Source organism: Rutilus rutilus (genome assembly GCF_951802725.1).
Source record: "Rutilus rutilus genome assembly, chromosome: 2".
Taxonomy (NCBI): domain Eukaryota; kingdom Metazoa; phylum Chordata; class Actinopteri; order Cypriniformes; family Leuciscidae; genus Rutilus; species Rutilus rutilus.
The window spans coordinates 43904489-43923281 of NC_140210.1; the positions used below are offsets into that span (position 1 = coordinate 43904489).

General features: G+C 41.9%; 1 protein-coding gene across 1 annotated transcript; it reads left to right on the forward strand.

Annotated features, from left to right (window-relative positions):
• The first annotated feature begins 3744 nt into the window (after window positions 1-3744).
• Window positions 3745-9723, forward strand: dla (deltaA). Its single transcript, XM_084402136.1, has 11 exons — window positions 3745-4208; window positions 4299-4598; window positions 4684-4744; window positions 4838-5095; window positions 5826-5886; window positions 5979-6109; window positions 6329-6498; window positions 6903-7119; window positions 7207-8035; window positions 8145-8379; window positions 8499-9723. Exons 1-11 carry the CDS (start codon window positions 4155-4157, stop codon window positions 8502-8504), a joined length of 2322 nt encoding a protein of 773 aa, XP_084258262.1. The 5' UTR covers window positions 3745-4154; the 3' UTR covers window positions 8505-9723.
• Window positions 9724-18793: the final 9070 nt, after the last annotated feature.

Sequence of the window (18793 nt, forward strand, 5' to 3'; positions counted from 1 at the left end):
GAGGCCCCCGAGAGAAGCTCAATGAAGCCACGACCACCATGTCCATGGCAACGGCGCATGATAATGAGCCTCGTGGTCAGAGCCAGGGCGCGCGTGGATTGTTCTGCGCGCCCGCGGGCAGCTGCTCGAAGTAATATGATCTGAAAGTTGAAACAATGCACGGACCACAGGTAGCCTCTGATCAACGCGCGTGCTTTTTGTATTTAAGCGGAACTATATGATAAATATGCGACTAAAACACGTATTTCTCATTCTAAGATGGACGGGGTGCGAATTACCCCTCCTCTAACCCCCAAAGGAAGTGAAAACAAAAGGTTGGGGGTGTCTTAGTAAAAGTGCATTTGCCTATGCTTTTGTAAATACAAGTATATGTTTCGACAGGGTTTTAGTAGCTAATGATAATAAACATTTAAAACGAACTAGTCAAAGTGAACGAACGCGTATAAGCGTAATAATAAAGTGAATCTGCGCGGTCATGTAGGATCACGTAGGTTGAATTCAGGTTAATTGGGACACTTTTTCCAAGTCATCCCAATGGCAAAACAATGTCCAAATCACCATGAATTCACCTATATAAAACGACCAATTATATAATGAAAAACAGTGCTTTATTTACAGTATTTTAGATAATGTATGGTTGGCCAATAGTTGCGCGACACGAACCTATAGACAAATTGCTCCAAGGAAAAAAATGTAAGCAGATGTTTAAAATTCCCTTAAAAATAAATAGTTAACCCCCTCCCTAAAACACTGGATGCGCGCGCGCCTCTCTTTCTGCCCTCTCATCCATATTACCTTCTCCAATCGAGTGCCACGTGTTTGTAAGATAAACCGTGGCGTATCAAATCAGATTCTCCAACCCCTTCGCCGATCGATAGGTCGCAAACAACATTATAGCCCCTAATTGTGATCCCCACACGACTTCATATGATCGATCCCGTGTGATGCGAGCCCAGCTTAGGTTCCCACGGCCGCCCATGTGCTGTCTAACTCCGCTGGGACTGCAACACTTCTGGCTTCGCCTGCGCCATCTGGCCCCTGCCGGCCCATACCGTTACAGGTTCTTTAACATGCTTCTAGTTCAATTTAGACCCAGGGCAGTGAGCACACACACACACACACGGGCAGAGGGAGGGAGGAGACAGGCGTTTAGTCAGTGGCAGATGGTGTGTAAGGGTCTGGTCGCGTCTGAAGGCGTACCGTAGACCCCCTTCAGTGACTGTCCCCCGAGGGGCTTCACAATCAATGAAAAACGAAAGCGCAAAGAAAGGCAAGAACAAGAAGCGAGCGAGTCCCACTGACCTGATAGCTGAGGGGCTTGAGTTACCACAGGCTTCAACTGTTAGTTCATTCCACAAGGGAGAAGGAACGAGCAAAACAACCTGACTAAAAGCTGTTGCTCGAGAACTCATGTTTGCCTTGCACACTGTAAAGGGTATTAAAAAGGGGAAATAATACAGTAAAATGAACTGGTTACAGAAAAAGTGAATTGGTTAACTTTAAGACATATGTTGCAAAAATACATCAAATCATTTTATTACATGCATCACTAAACAGGCATAAGCCAATAAATTCATTTTTTCTTTATATATATATATAGTTAAAGAAAAAGTAGTACAAAAATGTTAACTACCTTACACTTTACTAAAAAATGGTCCCAAAAAGTTATTGTCGCAGTGATGCCATTGAACCATTTTTGGTTCCCCAAAGAACCTATCAGTAAAATGTTCTTAAAAGAACCATCATTTTTCTTAGTGTGAAAAACACTTTAAAATTATTATTATTATTATTTTGCAATAAAGAACCTTTTGTGGAATGGACAGATTCCATTGGTGTTAAAGGTTTTTCATGGACCCATAGATGCAGAATAAAAAAAAACTTTTTTTTAAGAGTGTACTAAGAATTTTTTTTTGTTTTTAAAAATAAAATCTTAGGTAAGGAACCCATCTTTCCATGGGTAAGGAAACATTCCCAGAATTTCCTGTGCAAACTATTACATTTGTTTCTTTATTGATGTTATGCATCACTGTGTTTTAAGCTGATGTTGTTTATTGTGGGTCACTCTATCTTTATGCAGATTATATTGTTTTGAGGCAAAATTTGATAAACTTTAAGTTGATCTGTGTACCACCTGTGTTGTCATCAGAACATTTACAATTAAAAATAATGTAAAAAAATCAATATCTCAGATTGGCATATTGAATTAGTAAAATATATACAAAATATTCAGAACATAGCCACTGTATTTTTTTTCTATATTTTTTTACAGTAAAGCTTCACAACTGCCAGTTTTTAATCATTAACTGGACAGTGTAAAAATACAAAATCCTAATAGGCTATTTTTAGTATACATGTGAGGGGAAAATAGTAAAATAATTGAAATGCTAAATTCAAATCACACACACAGGGAGCAAATACAGAAAAAGAGGAATTCCATCTTTTCCAGCCCATGCCCAAAGTGCCACCCCAGCCCCCCGCGACCAGCAAAGTTTCACCAGGAATCGATTTTTTTCCCACTCTATGATGTCAGAAAATTTGGCTCATTTAAAGGTTGGTGGATTGGAAATACAGAAAGAGCTCAAAGCATATCTTAACACAGTGATGTAATTTGTCTCACTTGTGTTTGGTTACTATGGACCTCAGGCGAAAAGCTTTTGTGCTTAAGAAAATCGCACTTAAATGAACGACCAAATTAAGACCCCCCTTCCACCACCCCCATTACACACGCGCAAATCTCGCTCTTTTTTCTCTCCTACACACACACACTTTTTTTCACACAACGAATTCTAGCTAGGGAAGAAAAAAAAAACCGTAGCGGGTTCTTCTAATGTAAGACAACAGTCGGGCATCGAAGAGGTTCAAAAGACGAAGAAAAACAAACATATATTTGTTTGAATGGGCTCCTGAGAATGGAACGATAAGGAGGCGATTTGCTTGTTTTTGTGGGGCTCCGTGGATCGGCCGATTATGAGAACGGTAGCGCAGGTGCTGCCCAAATTACCATACAGCTGAGAGCAAACTTATTCCGCCAGCACACAATAGCGGTGAGCCCGGGGGATGGCCACGCGAGTAACACACACACATACACACACACGCGCGCGCTTCGAACTCTTTCACTGCACGCGTATACACACACGCACGCGCGCACGCACACACACAGCGGAAAAGGGAAAAGCAAGTGGAGAATTTGGCCTCCATACAAATGATGCGTATTCTTTTGTGAGTTTGCCTGACGCACACACAGTGTTAGCCTGAGGAATGTTTTTTAGACACAAATCAGGACTCCCTCAAACAGGAAACGCAAAGGGAAGTAGACATGAGTTGAAAACTGAGAATGTCTTTCTTAAATGTGCTGGAAGTTAAACTTAAAAAAAAAAAATACAATTTTTTTTTTTAAGTTTAATTTTTTAGACACACAAAAACACGCCTAACTCCCTGGGCGCGTAAATCAAAACAAAAGAAAATAAAACTTGTACGCCACGTTGCACTGTGTCATATTCTAATGCAAATAATAATAAACAATGTGTCTAAAACTTCAAGTTGTAAATTACAGTCACTTTTACGCACACACAGCAGCGCACTGATGTGTTTGGTTGGTTGGTTGGTAGGGGCTGGTTGCAAGCGAGCCGCATTGTAAAGCGTGGGACAGATTGGGGGTAGCGGTTCATTAGCATATTATTACCCCGGCATGTGGCACCCCGTATAAAACTGGCGGCAGGCGGCCTCGCTCCAGATACAAACGCACAGTGTCCGTCGGAGAAAGACGTGAGGAGGGATGTTGGACCAGTGACAAACCCTGGTTTAGGATCAGACGAAGAAGGAACTATAAGAGCACACACGCGCATTCTTCTCCGAATTTTGAGGATTATATCATTCCGACGGAATTCCACAAGAATTCTATTTTAATTTGGAACTTTCAGTTTGTTTTGGACACACTTTTTTTTTTCGCGGGGAAGAACTGGGAATTGTTTTGACATGAAAGGGAACTGCGTTCACGCTCAGTATCTTTTGAAAGCAAGCCTCTTCCAATGAATCAGCCGGCGAAAAGAAGAGGCTTTTAATACGAGGGATCTCCTGACTGATCTGGGAGCAGCCAAGTTGCTCAAAGACTTTCCAAAAAAAAAAAAAACTATTTATTTATTTATTTATTAATCATGGGACGCCACTTACTGTTGCTCTTCTCCATCCTGTACATGCTGCTCTGCCAGGTAAGGACTCCTCGCTCATGTCAGAATAAGGTAATGTGTTAAATTGCAATCACATTTATATCTAATACTCATACATTCATTCTTCTCCAGGCGTCTTCCTCTGGCGTCTTCGAGCTGAAGTTGCAGGAGTTTTTGAACAAGAAGGGCGTGCAAGGCAACAAGAACTGCTGTAAAGGTGGACTTACCACCCCGTACCAGCAGTGCGACTGCAAGACTTTTTTCCGCATCTGTTTAAAACATTATCAGCCCAATGCATCTCCAGAACCACCCTGCACCTACGGAGGCACCGCCACCCCTGTGCTGGGGTCCAACTCTTTCCAAGTGCCAGATACCTTACCGGATGGCTCTTTCACCAATCCCATCAGGATGAATTTCGGTTTCACATGGCCGGTGAGTACCCTTTAGTACCAAAGTAGACTTTAAAAGTGATGGTCAGCTCATTTTCTAATGGACAAATCTGTTTTTGCTGTTGCAGGGAACTTTTTCTCTTATTATTGAAGCGGTGCATGCTGATTCCAAAGAGGATCTGACAACAGGTATGTTATCCGACAGTAAAAAGAGAAAATAATGAGTTGTGTATGTATATTGTTTTGAACGGCATTACTGAAAAACATGCATTTTCTACACAGAAAACCCAGAGCGCATCATCAGTACCATGACCACACAGAGGCACTTGACTGTGGGCGAGGACTGGTCTCAGGACCTTCACAGCGTGGGTCGAACCGAGCTCAAGTACTCCTACCGCTTTGTGTGTGATGAGCACTACTACGGAGAGGGATGCTCCGTGTTCTGCCGGCCCAGGGACGACGCATTCGGTCATTTCACCTGCGGGGAACGTGGAGAAATCATCTGCGACGCAGGATGGAAGGGCCAATACTGCACAGAACGTGAGTAAAAAAATATTGTATATTACTAAATTATTAATGGTATAGTAAACATAACGCTCTGCTATCATGAAAAACTCAGATTTTTGAAAGGCTGTGCTGTTATTTAGAAAAGAGAGGGAGAAAAAAAAAGTTAACGGTTACAAACAACTTGTAACTAAAACCCTGCCCCCCACACTCAAACTCACACTCCCCCTTCCAGCCCACTCTCACAACACACCACTTGATTTATTCCAGTCGGGAGGAGGAAAGTTTTTAGGAATAATCTCACGCGTGCCATAAATTTACATGCTGCCGTTCGATTGGCTGCTCGCGGAGTGGGCCGGCTGCCGATTGGCTGGCGGAGGGGAGGTATTGTTTGAAGTGGGCAGCTGCCGGGAGTGCGCAGACAATGGAGCAGCTGTCGCCCGCTGGCCGCGCATACACCAGCTGTCCACTCTTATCTTCCCTACCCGGAGACATCGAGAGCACAGGGGAGGAGAAAAAAAAAGTTTTGACCCACAGTGAAGAGAGGGAGGAAAGAAGGGTCCCCTTGTTTGTGAGCGCCCTATTGTTGTCATGTGTTAAGCAGAAATTCTTCAGAGGTGATTAGGAGATTTGAGCATTTATTTTTTGAGCAAGAGAGAACGCTAATAGGTTTACATGGCCCCCTCATTTGACACAAAAATGTTATGGGAAAATGTAAAAGTTGTGGATCCTTGATCCTAATGCAGGTGTTTTATCCTCCTTACAGCAATTTGCCTCCCAGGATGTGATGAGGAGCACGGCTTCTGCGAGAAACCTGGAGAGTGCAAGTACGTTCATCACAATGTTTACATCATTAGCTGTTGAAATCACATTCAGGACTGATTTTCTAACTGGATCACTTGTTTATATTGTGCATCAGGTGCAGAGTGGGCTTTAAAGGACGCTACTGTGATGAGTGCATACGTTACCCAGGATGCCTTCATGGGACCTGCCAACAACCATGGCAATGCAACTGCCAGGAAGGCTGGGGAGGCCTCTTCTGCAACCAAGGTAAGGCACACAAAAGATCAAAGAACAGCACTTATAATGGCCTTGAAAGACTAAATGACAGAGGGATGTTTGGTAGAGAGGCTGGCTGAAAGAGAAATATGAGTTTCCAAGTGCACAAGACTACAAAAGAAAGAGTGAGCAACAGCTGTCCAGCTGCGGTTCAACCATGTGTCACTGCTTAATCCACATGTGCTCAACATATGTCCGCCTCTGTTACAGATCTGAACTACTGCACACATCATAAGCCCTGCCTGAATGGAGCCACTTGTAGTAACACCGGTCAGGGCAGCTACACCTGTTCCTGTCGCCCAGGATTCACTGGAGCCAGCTGTGAGATCGAGGTCAACGAATGCACAGGGAACCCCTGCCGCAACGGAGGAAGCTGCACTGTAAGTGTACATGTTTTACATAAATTAGGGTGTATTCACACCTGTCTTGTTTGGTTCGATTGAATCGAACTCAAGTTCGTTTCCCCCCTTGGTGCGGATCTTTTGGGCAGGTGTGAATACAGCAAACATACGGAAATTAATACGGATCCAACAACCGTACCGAGACCCAGCTAAAGAGGCAACGAACTCTGATACGGTTCGAATCGTTTGTTTACAAAAAGGGCAGTGTGAAAACGAACCACACCAAACTAAAAAAATCAACATTGTATTTGGTCCGGACCAAAGCAAGTGAACTAGCGGACTTTCCTGGTGTGAATACATTCACCCTAAGACTTTACAACCACGTACATGCAATAAAACACTCGTTCTGTTTGCTGAGCATCCCATTCCTTTTGCTTTCACAGGACATGGAGAACACCTACAGCTGTACCTGTCCACCGGGCTTTTATGGCAACAACTGCGAGCTTAGTGCCATGACGTGTGCGGATGGGCCGTGCTTTAACGGCGGACGCTGCGCCGACAACCCAGACGGTGGTTATTTCTGCCAGTGTCCCACTGGATATGCAGGGTTCAACTGCGAGAAGAAGATCGACCACTGCTCCTCCAGTCCATGCTCGAACGGTATGTTGCACTTTTGTATTTGAACTTCATTGATCTTTGTGTTGAAACCAGTCCAGAATCTCATTCTCTTCCCACTTTGATCCACAGGTGCACGATGCGTTGACCTGGTGAACTCGTACCTGTGCCAGTGTCCAGAAGGGTTCACGGGTATGAACTGCGATCGCGCCGGGGACGAGTGCTCGCTGTACCCTTGCCAAAATGGCGGGACATGTCAGGAAAGCGCCAGTGGTTACATCTGCACATGTCCACCTGGTTACACCGGACGAAACTGCAGTTCACCTGTGAGCCGCTGCCAACACAACCCCTGCCATAACGGCGCCACCTGCCACGAGAGGAACAACCGATACGTGTGTGCTTGCGTTTCGGGATATGGAGGACGCAATTGCCAGTTCTTGCTTCCGGATAGAGCCTCCCAAATAGCCAGCGACGTTCCCTGGACTGCTGTGGGATCAGGAGTCCTGCTGGTGCTGTTGCTGGTGGTCGCATGTGCCGTGGTGGTGGTTTGCGTTCGCTCAAAGGTTCAGCAGCGCCGCCGGGATAGGGAAGAGGAGGTCGCCAACGGGGAAAACGAAACGATCAACAACCTTACAAACAACTGTCATCGTGACAAAGATCTGGCTGTAAGTGTCGTCGGGGCAGCACCTGTCAAGAACATCAACAAGAAGATCGATTTTCACAGCGATCACGACGACCTGAGCATGACGACAGAGAAGAGGAGCTATAAGACACGACATGCACCTGCAGACTACAACCTGGTGCATGAAGTAAAATACGAGGTGAAGCACGAGGTGAAACTGGAGCACGCGGGGAAGGAAATGACGGCGAAGGAGTTGTCCGATAGCTGCGAGGACGTAAAGTGCCAATCTCTGCAGGACTCTTCCGAGTTTGAGGAGAAGCGCAGGAAACGTCTGAAAAGGTAAAACTGGTGTTATTCTTGTATTAAGATTTATTCTTGTAACTATCAACTCAACGTGCTCTCAAATGTATGCATTGCTAACACACTATTCTCTCTCTTTTCTCTACAGTGATGCATCAGAAAAGTCAAAATATTCAGAGTCAAGGTATTCTGAATCAAAGTATTCTGAATCAAAGTACTCAGAATCAAAGTATTCAGAATCAAACTATTCCGATTCGCTGTATTCCGAGTCAGCATGTGCGTCGGCATGTGCATCGGCATCCACGTCGGCTTGTGTCGACACCAAATACAAATCCGTCATGGTGATGTCGGAGGAAAAAGATGAATGTGTAATTGCAACTGAGGTGAGTGTCACATGTAGTTGACTTTACATCATACAAAGAACGTACATCCATTCAGCATCCTGACCTTGAATCTGGGAACTAACAGACTTTTTATTGTCTCGTCCTTTTCCCCATCTCAGGTGTAATGGGCCTGCAGGAAGCCGATGCTCATTGTGTCCTATGGGAGACATTTTGAACTCCCTAAGAAAATGCTGCTGCTCGAAACCTTAGGTGGAAACGTCCCACCTCGTGACTACTGCTGCTGAGAAACTAAGACTGATTAACTGATATTCAGGATGAGCTGGTTCTCTGTACTGAAAGAAGCACAGGCAGTGGTGGCCTGTAGGCTTGGAAACTTGTGGAAATGATAATGATGGCAGGAGTGTCATTGAAATTTCAAATGTAGTTGTAAAATTTACCTGTAAAGCCATTTTAAAGGTGTTGGACAATGTGTGTCCATTTTTAAAGTTTTTTTTTTAAACGTGGGTTCATCACACACGAAAATGGCATTAGGAAAAAAACGTAACAGAAAGATACAAGTAAAGTAAAGTATCGCAGTGTTTTGCCATGTGATGTCCAATACTTTGTCAGCATTGTGGCAACGTTATAACAATATTTTGGCAACATTTGCTGGTTTTTCGCCAATAATTCCCACAGGCTTTTACTGTGCCCAGAGACTGCACCAAACATTAAGGATGTTAAGGAAGTAGTTTAAAATAAATGTGTCACAAATTTTCTTGCCATTGACTGTCTCAGCGACACCGTGGCAAAGTTGTGACAACATTTTAGCAATATTTTGGCAACATTTGCTGGCCCCACAAGTCAGTGTACAAGGGACTACATCAAAACGGTGGATGTTACCAGACCATACTGGCCTGTCTTGCACTGGGTTAAAATGTCACATGATGTCATATCCTGTCACATGACCAGTGGAAACTATGTGTATTACTTGATCACTGTGTAAATGGGAAAAATAAGTGCCCAAAAAAAAAAAATTCTCAAAGTCTTCCAAGCCTCCGCTTTTTTTGCATTATGGTTTAGAAAATGTGCGTAATTTGTTTTTCGACGTAAGAAAATAAGTTTGTGTTGATGATGAATAATATCCTTGTTTGTATGTATTTTGCTTTCTTTTTTATAACAAGAGTTGTATGATTTAAGTTAATTTATTTTTATTTAAGTTGTATTTCTAAATATTTGTAATGTTTTTAAGATTATTTAAGTTTGCGTTTTTCCTAAGTTGCTCCTGTTACTTGCAAAGGCACTTCGGGTTGCTGGGATGTTTTGAGAAAAAGATATTTAAAGAAGGATTGTAAAAAAATGTTATTAATGCTATTGTTTTCATTAACAGGTTTTTGTTTGATTTCCTTTCTCTGAATGAAGTTTTAGCTTAAATTATTTTTCCAAATAAAGATTATGAACTATTGAATAAATGTTATTGTTTTATTGACAGCTGCACCACATACACTGGTCTTAAATGTAAACGCTCAGCATCTTTACATTCATATTTGAATATCGACACAATTGTTACAGTATTTTCAGTCTAAAGTAAAGACAAACTTATAAATCACATGAACATAACACCAAAAACAAACTGAAAAACTTTTAGATGCTGCTAAATTGGAGCCTCTTTTTATTTAAGCCTCTTTTGTGGTGATTCACGTTTTTTATCAAGTCTTTTCTGGGTGTTGCATTTATGACTTATATGTGTGCCACTCTGTAAGGGTTAGAAATGGTTCCTTAGAAAATAGGGAATAGATTGGGATGCGGGTTCTTTATAGGGATGAGAACGAAGCTAATCATTAACATCTGCTCTGGCCTCTTGGTCACCCCATACTGAGCTATTCATCGCTTTACCCCACATTCTGCCTGCCGCGGGTGCATCGCTCAAGAGATGGGCCTTTGAGAAAAGCCGTCAAATAGCTGCAGGATGTTTACAAGTTTTCCAACCAGACTAGAGAGAGAAATTTAAAGCTTTGGGAAGAGCTGAGGGGAAAAAAAACCCTGAACTAGTTGGCAGATTTCCTAAATGGATGAAGCTATTTGGCAGGTGTTTTGGCGGGAAAGCCTTTCTTGATTTCAAACATGCATGAATAAAAAAAAAAGTTGTTTTTAATGCATTTCTCTTAAAGCAGTTTGTGCTTTCTATTAAGAAAAAACGTTGCAAGATATTTTGTATCCTAACATTGAAGTAGCTAGAGAACAAAACATCTTTTGTTGAGCTTTTATGGCTAAACATTAAGCTGGAGGAGAAGTTCAGAGGAGTTCTGGCTGAGGTCTCTTACAACACTCATCAATGGAGCTCTGGGGAACAGGCAGAGTCACACAATGTAGTGGCGGACAATAGCCGATACAAAAGGGCACCATTTGGGAGAGGCAGTGTGTGCCTATGAATGGAGGGAAGGGGAGGGGGCAAAGAACGACAGATGTTGTCTGTCCTCCTGAGTCAAAGCGTCCTGCAGGCAGAAAACACCAGCTAGACCCCACATGGCCATGGATGAGAGACACAATGGAGACCCTTCAGCTCACGTCTCTTGGTCTTCTCTGATATTTCACATCTGAACGTAACTTAAAACTACTTCACATTGCACTGCAAAAAAAGCAATTCACTTAATTTAGATAATGACCCTGAGATCAATAATTAAAAACTTTATTTTAGGCAGTTTTAAACTTTATTTACACCAAGACAAGCCTCATTATTACTGCTCATACTTAAAGTTATGGATTTTTCAAAATCCCAAATACTTAGCAACCTCATAACTTTCATAACATACAACTCATTCACTCATAGAACACAGTAGCAAACTCATAGTAACACCCTGACAACCACCCAGAACACAATAGCAACCACATACTGTATTTTCTAGAATATAATACACATTTTTTATCATCTGAAACATACTGGACTTAGATTCCTGTCACGGGATGGCTATACAAACGAACGATGAAGAAGATGAAGTAAAGTCTCATAATAATATCAGGGAGATAAATGGAAGAACAGAAACAGGTGTGGGATTAATTAACTAATGATCAGGAACACAGGTAAACGGGAACAGAGAGAAAAACCTATACAGAACATACACGTTACAGTACTCCCTCCTCCCAGAAGCCGCAGTAACTCATAATCCAGCTGTGGAGGGAGGGAGAGGGATTTGGAGGTGGGCGTGGAGCTGGTGACGGACAGGGACAAGGTAGAGTCGGTGGAGACAGATGCTGGGAGGAGCCAGGGTGGAGCTTTGGCTGGGCGAATGACTGGGCGAAACCCGGAAGGATCTCGAAGGAGCTCGGAGGATTCCTAGGACTGGTGGTGGAGCCAAGGGAAAGCAGAGCCGGGGCGGAGTCTACAGGCTGAGGTGGAGACATTGGCCTGGAGGCCCAAGGTGAAGCCGGGGACTAAACCTCACGCCGAGCTGGTGGTCGGGAGCCACATGGAGCTAGCGCTGGGGACAGAGCCGAGGAACTGGACGACACCATCGAATTCAAAACACACTACCAGTCTCATCGCAATACCCTAGCAACACCTCAAAACACATTAGCAATATCAAACCCTCGAAACCACCCAGAACACCCAGCAATCACATAGCAACACCCTGGCAACTACTCAGAACACCCCAGCAATCACATAGCAACACCCTGGCAACTACTAAAAACACCATAGCAACCTCATACCAACACAATGGCAACCTCATACCAACACTCTGGCAACCACTCAGAACACGGTTGCAATGTCATAGCAACGCCCTGACAACCAACCAGAACATTCTAGCATCACTGTGGAGAGTTTCGCATGGGCAAACACTTACATTTTTTAGAAGATGTAAAAATCGAATGAAACTTAAATTATTTAATATTTTGGTGCCTAAAGAATAAATATGGCCATGGCCTTTCATATTAAAATCTTAGAGCAATCTTAAGTTGCTTTCTTAAGAAGGCCTCTGCCAAGTGCAGAAACATAGTTTTGCACAAACAACCCAAGATCAAACTGGGTAAGCGTTCTGCACTTCAATTAGCACCAGATCTTGAGCTGGCATCAATGTGACTTCATGGAAAACGAAGAAGGGAATAAGAGGTTTGCTCTGTGATCCCTTGCATTTTAATGAGCCGATCATGTAGAGTCCTCAGGGAACAGACAGTAACACTATATTCCGGCACAACATGGACGCTAAAATACTAAACAGCAGCGTACTCAAAATCGCAAAGTCATCAGTCACGTCCAACTGAGCTGTGAGGGCTCGGTTCACGTCCACTGACTCTAGTTATTAATGCGGCATTGCCAGCAGGTGAAGTTGGAAAACTGACCAGGGAAGAAACTGAGGCTGGTTCGGGCAGAGCTGGAAATAACTGAAGAACACAGATAAGAGGACGAGAAGAAAATGTGAACTGGGAACAGGAGAACAAGGAAGAGGACTCGGGTGCAATAGGGACAGACCAGGTGTGATGAAATAGTCATGAGGAGAGGCAGAGTCTAGCTTGAGTTACACCTGCCGGTCCTAAAGTAATGAGGAAAGAGCGAGAGGAAGAACGCCACAGAGATGGGGAGAAGAAGGAGAGATACAAGACGCTGGCAAGGACATTAGTGAAGTCTTGGGAGCGCTGAGAAGGTTTGTGTTTTATTTGTGGACTTTGCTTTTGGATTGACTTGTGCTTAGCTGTTCTATCTTTGCTGGCTACTTTCTGCTAACACTAAAAAGTGCTTGCTAACCTTGCATGTCTGTGCTGTGAACTCACGCCTCACACCCTAGTGTAGCTATTGCTTTTCTCATGTGTGTAGAGGTTAAATTGAGTTATTTTACATAGTAACATCAATTGATTAGTTGCTTGAGCTCTGGCATAACACCCATCTAACCTTTAAGCCTCGAGGAACTTGTTTAACCCACAAGCTACATTAAAATATCCTGTTTCTGGTACAGATCCTGCTAAGATTGCACTTATCGCTGTATTTAGGAGTTAAAAGTCTCTACCTTCACCTTAGCGATGTAAATTATTCAAGAACGCTTGGATTCCGTCACAATCTGCCAATCAGGGAGATTAAGGTGATGTGTCCTGAACAAGCAGCAGCTGTGATGTGAATTTGTTCTTCGCCACTTGATGTATTGATGTATTGATGTATTGATGTTTTGAAGGGCCGTCAGAGTCACCAGTGACCTACAACAAAAGGAAAATCAGATCCTTATAAATGCATTTTATGGTTTACATGCAAATCAGTAAAGGGACAATGCAATCAAGTTTTCTCCTGACACCAAACCTTGTGCACAATAAAAAAAAAATTACGGAACAGATATTTAGATGCAAAACAGAAAAACGTTTTTCAATCAGGGTTCACTTGAACCAGGAGATGCCCAAACTTTTTAATACAAAGCAGGATTGTAGTTAGTTCAAATTAAAACCATAATTGATACATAAAATGAAATAAACAGTAACTGAAATTAAATAAAGATTATTTCAGCTAGTTGCCAAAGCAATGTCTCATTTTTATTTAGTTTACCTTGACCTTAACTAATAATTAAATAAAAATGTATAAAAAAAAAAAAAAATTAATAAAATTACAAAAACACACTACGAAATTACTAAAACTTTCACAAAAAAAAACTTAATTTTTTTAAATTATATATATATATATATATATATATATATAATTAAAAATATATATTATTATATAACTATAATAGTATGTCAATGACAGTAAAACTATGGACCGAAGGTTAATGTTGCATTATATGCAACTATTTTATTTTCAAATTTTCATTCAGAAATTTTTATTTATAATCTCCACATTTCAATGAGAAAATAAGAAAAAAAAAGTAAAACATAAATTAATAAGAAATTATGATATGCTTAAATGGCACTTTTTTTTTATATTTCCCCCCTCTGTTGATGGCAGGGCAAATCAAAGGTCATCACTGGCATCTCTGGCTTAAACGGTTTACAAGCTTTCCTCGAATCAAGAAAACATTGAAGAACGGCATTCACATGACCTGACACACATCTGTTTCTTAAGATCAGCATCATTCTCCTCGAGCTGCACGTGGAGCTGAACACTATTTGAAATACGTCAATATGTTACTTGACCGTGTCTAATTCAGATAATGGATGTAGACAAAGACTCATTAGAGAGTGATGTACCATCTGCTTTAATCTACTACTAATAAACTGCACTGCAAACCAGGAACAGGCAGTAAAGAGTCCCTTTTATGACATCCACAAGTTCAGAAATGTAGTCAAAGAGTCAAAATTGAATCAAAATTGTTTAGCTACCATTAATAGCACTGTATAAATATGCTACATAATTCCAACTATAACATGAAACAAAAATGAACTCATTCCTAAATGAAGATATTAGCATGAGAAGCAAAATGACATAAAATATCATGTCTATAGTGTTTTGAAAAATGCATCAAAAGTGAGTTAATTTTTAACGGGGTAAGGAAAATAAACTTGTAATCCCTTTGAATTAAGTTTATTTTTATTATCCCATTGGCAGATATTTTTTCTTGTTCACTGTAAAAAAAGGTAAGTGTTCGTTCTGCCCTAAAATGTTAAGTTTAGGCCTGGTTTCACAGACAGGGTTTAGATTAAGCCAGGATTAAGCCTTAGTTTAATTATGACATTAAAGCAGCTTTATGGGCTTTGGATACCTTGTAAGGACCATTAGATTCGGATGAGATGCATTTGCATTATTTTTTCTCCTTCTCTTGTTTTATCTCTCTTTTATTTATTTTATTTATTGAACAGCTTTGGAATAAAGTGTGACCTCTGAGAGAGGACCTGAAGAACGTATCTGCAATCTGAAGGAGCGATCCTTACTGAACTGAAGTTCTCAGAGCCAGACCTAAAGCATGACTCGACTGGAACCGGCTCTCCAGCGCTCAGAGAGTCGCTCAGTGATAGAAACGCAGAGCAGGAGAGAAAGCGCCAACACCAGCAGGAGAGAAAGCATCAGCATGAGCAGAAGAGAAAGTGTCAGCCAACACACAGGTGAGATTTACGCCGTATCATAATTACCGTAATTACACGAGGACAACCCTTGACGTTCTACTCGTAGCTTTTCACGTCCTCGGATCTGTGTAATTAGAGTGATCAACAGACAAAACCACAACACATCAAGTAACAGTCGTTATGCAAATGCCTTATTAATAAACGTATCGCTTATTTAGTGGGACATTAGATTGTATTAATTGGTGTGCTAGCTACGTTAAATTGCAATGTATGCCTTTTGTTTATTTTCAAATTATTCTTGCAGTATTAAGACATAAACAATAGTCAATGACAGGAATTATTAAGCAGAAATATTACAAAATAGTAACTTTATTGCTGAAGACGGAGCCATTTTGAGTGTTTCCGTATGGCGATGCAGCTGTCAGGTGGTGCGAGTCAGATCTCCCAGAAAATTCTGAGTTTACAAGATGAAATCCTCAGTTCTATAAGGACGCTTTTTACAATTTGGAATCCTGAATTACGGTAATTCCAAAAATTCAGTTTAAACCAAGGACAATGACTATAATGATACAATAAAGATATCATTTTAAAAATCATAGCACACCACAACTATAACGATAACGACACAGAGGAACGATATCGTTGGAATCACTTTCAGAAGAATTTTTTCCAGTTGATGAATGATTAAAAAAACACTCAACTTTAAAGAGCAAGAGCAATTCAAGCGGCAGAAAATAATATTGCTTATAATAAACAGAACGATATTGTGCGTAGGTGTGGACTCTAAAATAGTTATCGTTCTTAGTGTGAACGGGACTACAGCAGTATTACAGAGTATTTTGTCTTGTATATGCAACAATCAATAAATAATAGGAGTGTAACGGTAAATATATATATTCGTACGGTGTGGACGTCACGGTTTGGTTCATGCAGTCGCACGACGAATACATTCAGTAACAGGGGATCCACACTCCAATCCAGAAGGGGGCGTGTGGCAATGCAACGCTGTTTGCTACCAGTAAAAAAGCAAAAAAAAAAAAAAACGACTTTCGATCGATATGTTTACATCTCTCAACCAGTGTTTCAACTGCAGAAATATATCAATAAAACAGCTTGAGAATAATATCTCACGTAGCATTACAAACTCAGTTTACCGCATTTAGTGTCGACCGCAGATTAGTTCACTAGAGAAATTAACTCTAGAGAGAAGCATTTCATTTGAGTGTTGATTATTATATATAAAAATAAATAGCAACTGAATTTAATAATTTGGGCTCTGTTGTTACTTGTAAGCTTTAATGTAATAGTAAAGGGTAATTAAGGGCTCCCCATATAGTTTACAGCATTAAATAAAAAATATTTTTTTATCCTTAAGATTTTTTTTATTTCAATAGAATTTATTTAAACTCATATACACACTTTGTTAAAAAATAAATAAAACAGTTTAATAAAAATAAAACAGAAAAAAGAAGCAATAGTTTTCTCCCCCATCCTGTACCGAACCGTGACTTCAATACCGAGGTACGTACCGGACCGTCATGTTTGTGTACCGTTACACCCCTAATAAATAACAAAAAAAAAAAAATTCATACATGGATGTATTATACATTAATTATACATGTTTGTGCATCAGTGCAGTGTCAATACCTTGTCTTCCTCAAACAGAGACTAGAAGAGAAACAGAACAAAGTGGTGGACGTGCCATTTTTAAGAGAGCCAATCGCTTCCTCTCACGAGACCGGGAACAAGAAGATGGCAGTCCTCCGTCTCCCTTGCGTCACTACGAGAGAGGCCACCCTCTTCCGGCCAATCACAGTCCAGAACGTAAAGCCGCCATCCCTTTCCGAAACCGTGACCTGGGCCTCCCGTCCTATAGGAGGCGCACTGACAATTTCAGCGATGAGGCAATGAGCGGCCTCTCCCCTCAGCGACACATGTCCTATTCAAATTTCAGACGTGGAGACAGCCAATCCCGCGCGAGCCCTCGTTCCTGCAGCCCGAGATCTACGAACGTCTCGCCACAAAGGCGGGGGGAATCGCGAAGTTCGTCCCATCGGCGAGGTTCAACAACGCACGGCCATCGCACATCCTCACAGCAGGCTTCTGGGAAATGCACTCCGTCACGAAGACGAGATTCGATAGTCACGCGCACCACGACCCCCTCGCGAAACTCAGGTACGAATAAATATGCAGACTCCTTTAGCCCCGCCCACAAAAGAAGCCCCTCCCAGAGTTCTTACGGGCACAGCTTGGATTCTGAAAAGCTGTATAAGAATCTCAAGTCAATCGCGAGTTCGGCAGAGTCAGACGCCTCCGAAGAAAAAAACAGCTGGTCAAAAAGTTTACATTCTGATATGGAAATCGACGGCGATTATAACGAACGCGACCACAGCGGTCGCAGCAGTCGAAAGAGTGGTGGTGGTCGCAATACTGGCTACAACAGCAGGGATTTCTCTCCAACCGGAGGCAATCGTGAAGTAACTCGAAGTCGAAATAATGGTGGTTATAATAGTCGCAACAGCAGAAATAGTGGTTTTAACAGTACTGGTACTTCAACACCTTGTCGAGATTATGATGAACATGGCACTTTAAAAAGCAATTCAAAAAAGAAAAATCGCAGGAATGGCGTGTACACCTCAGAAAAACAGTCCAGATCTGATTCTCGTCAATCACTAAGCCCCACCCACTCTCATCGAAGCCACACCCACTCTCATCATAGCCCCACCCACTCACTTATAAGCTCCACCCACTCTCCTCTAAGCCCAACTTCACCTGCATCAACACCAAATATCTCCCAATCAAGGCGGAGTCGGAATCCAGTTCCTACCCCTGATTTGCCCAAATCCCAAGCCTTAATTGCAGAGACGGAAAAGCCGGTCACTGATCGGAGCAGAAGCAACATCAGGCGGGGCTTGGAGGCGCTAATTCTCTCCGAAAACACCAGGTCTTCCAGCCAACCAGCAGTTCCAGAGATGACCATCGAGGACTATGTGATCATAGCAGATATTCCCAGATCGAAGCTGTACCCTGAGGAAGAAGAAGCAATAGTAGTGAGGAGGAGACCGCAGAGCAGGAGCCCACGCAGAGACAACCAACACAGGTTAGAGGTTTAAAGAGAGAGGGAGAGCGATACATTTGTTTATGCCCCATTTACATCTGAAAACATCCAAGTCATTAACCAACTTGTACTAGCTAAACACTATATTGATAGGGGATTTTATTAATGCATTAGTTAATCCACCATCATTCAATTTTCCTTTACATGAAAACCAAATTGCCATTTAAGCTTGCCCAAATAAAAAATGAAATAAAACATGAACATGAGAGAAGGAGAGAGAGAGAGAGAGAGAGAGAGAGAGAGAGAGAGAGAGAGAGAGAGAGAGAGAGAGAGAGAGAGTGGAAACCCTGTCAGTAAAATTTGCTTCTTTCTGTGGCTAAAGCTATGGGGATGGGAGATATGGTGATGATGAGCATGAGGTTTCAGAAGAGCGAGGCAGAGGAC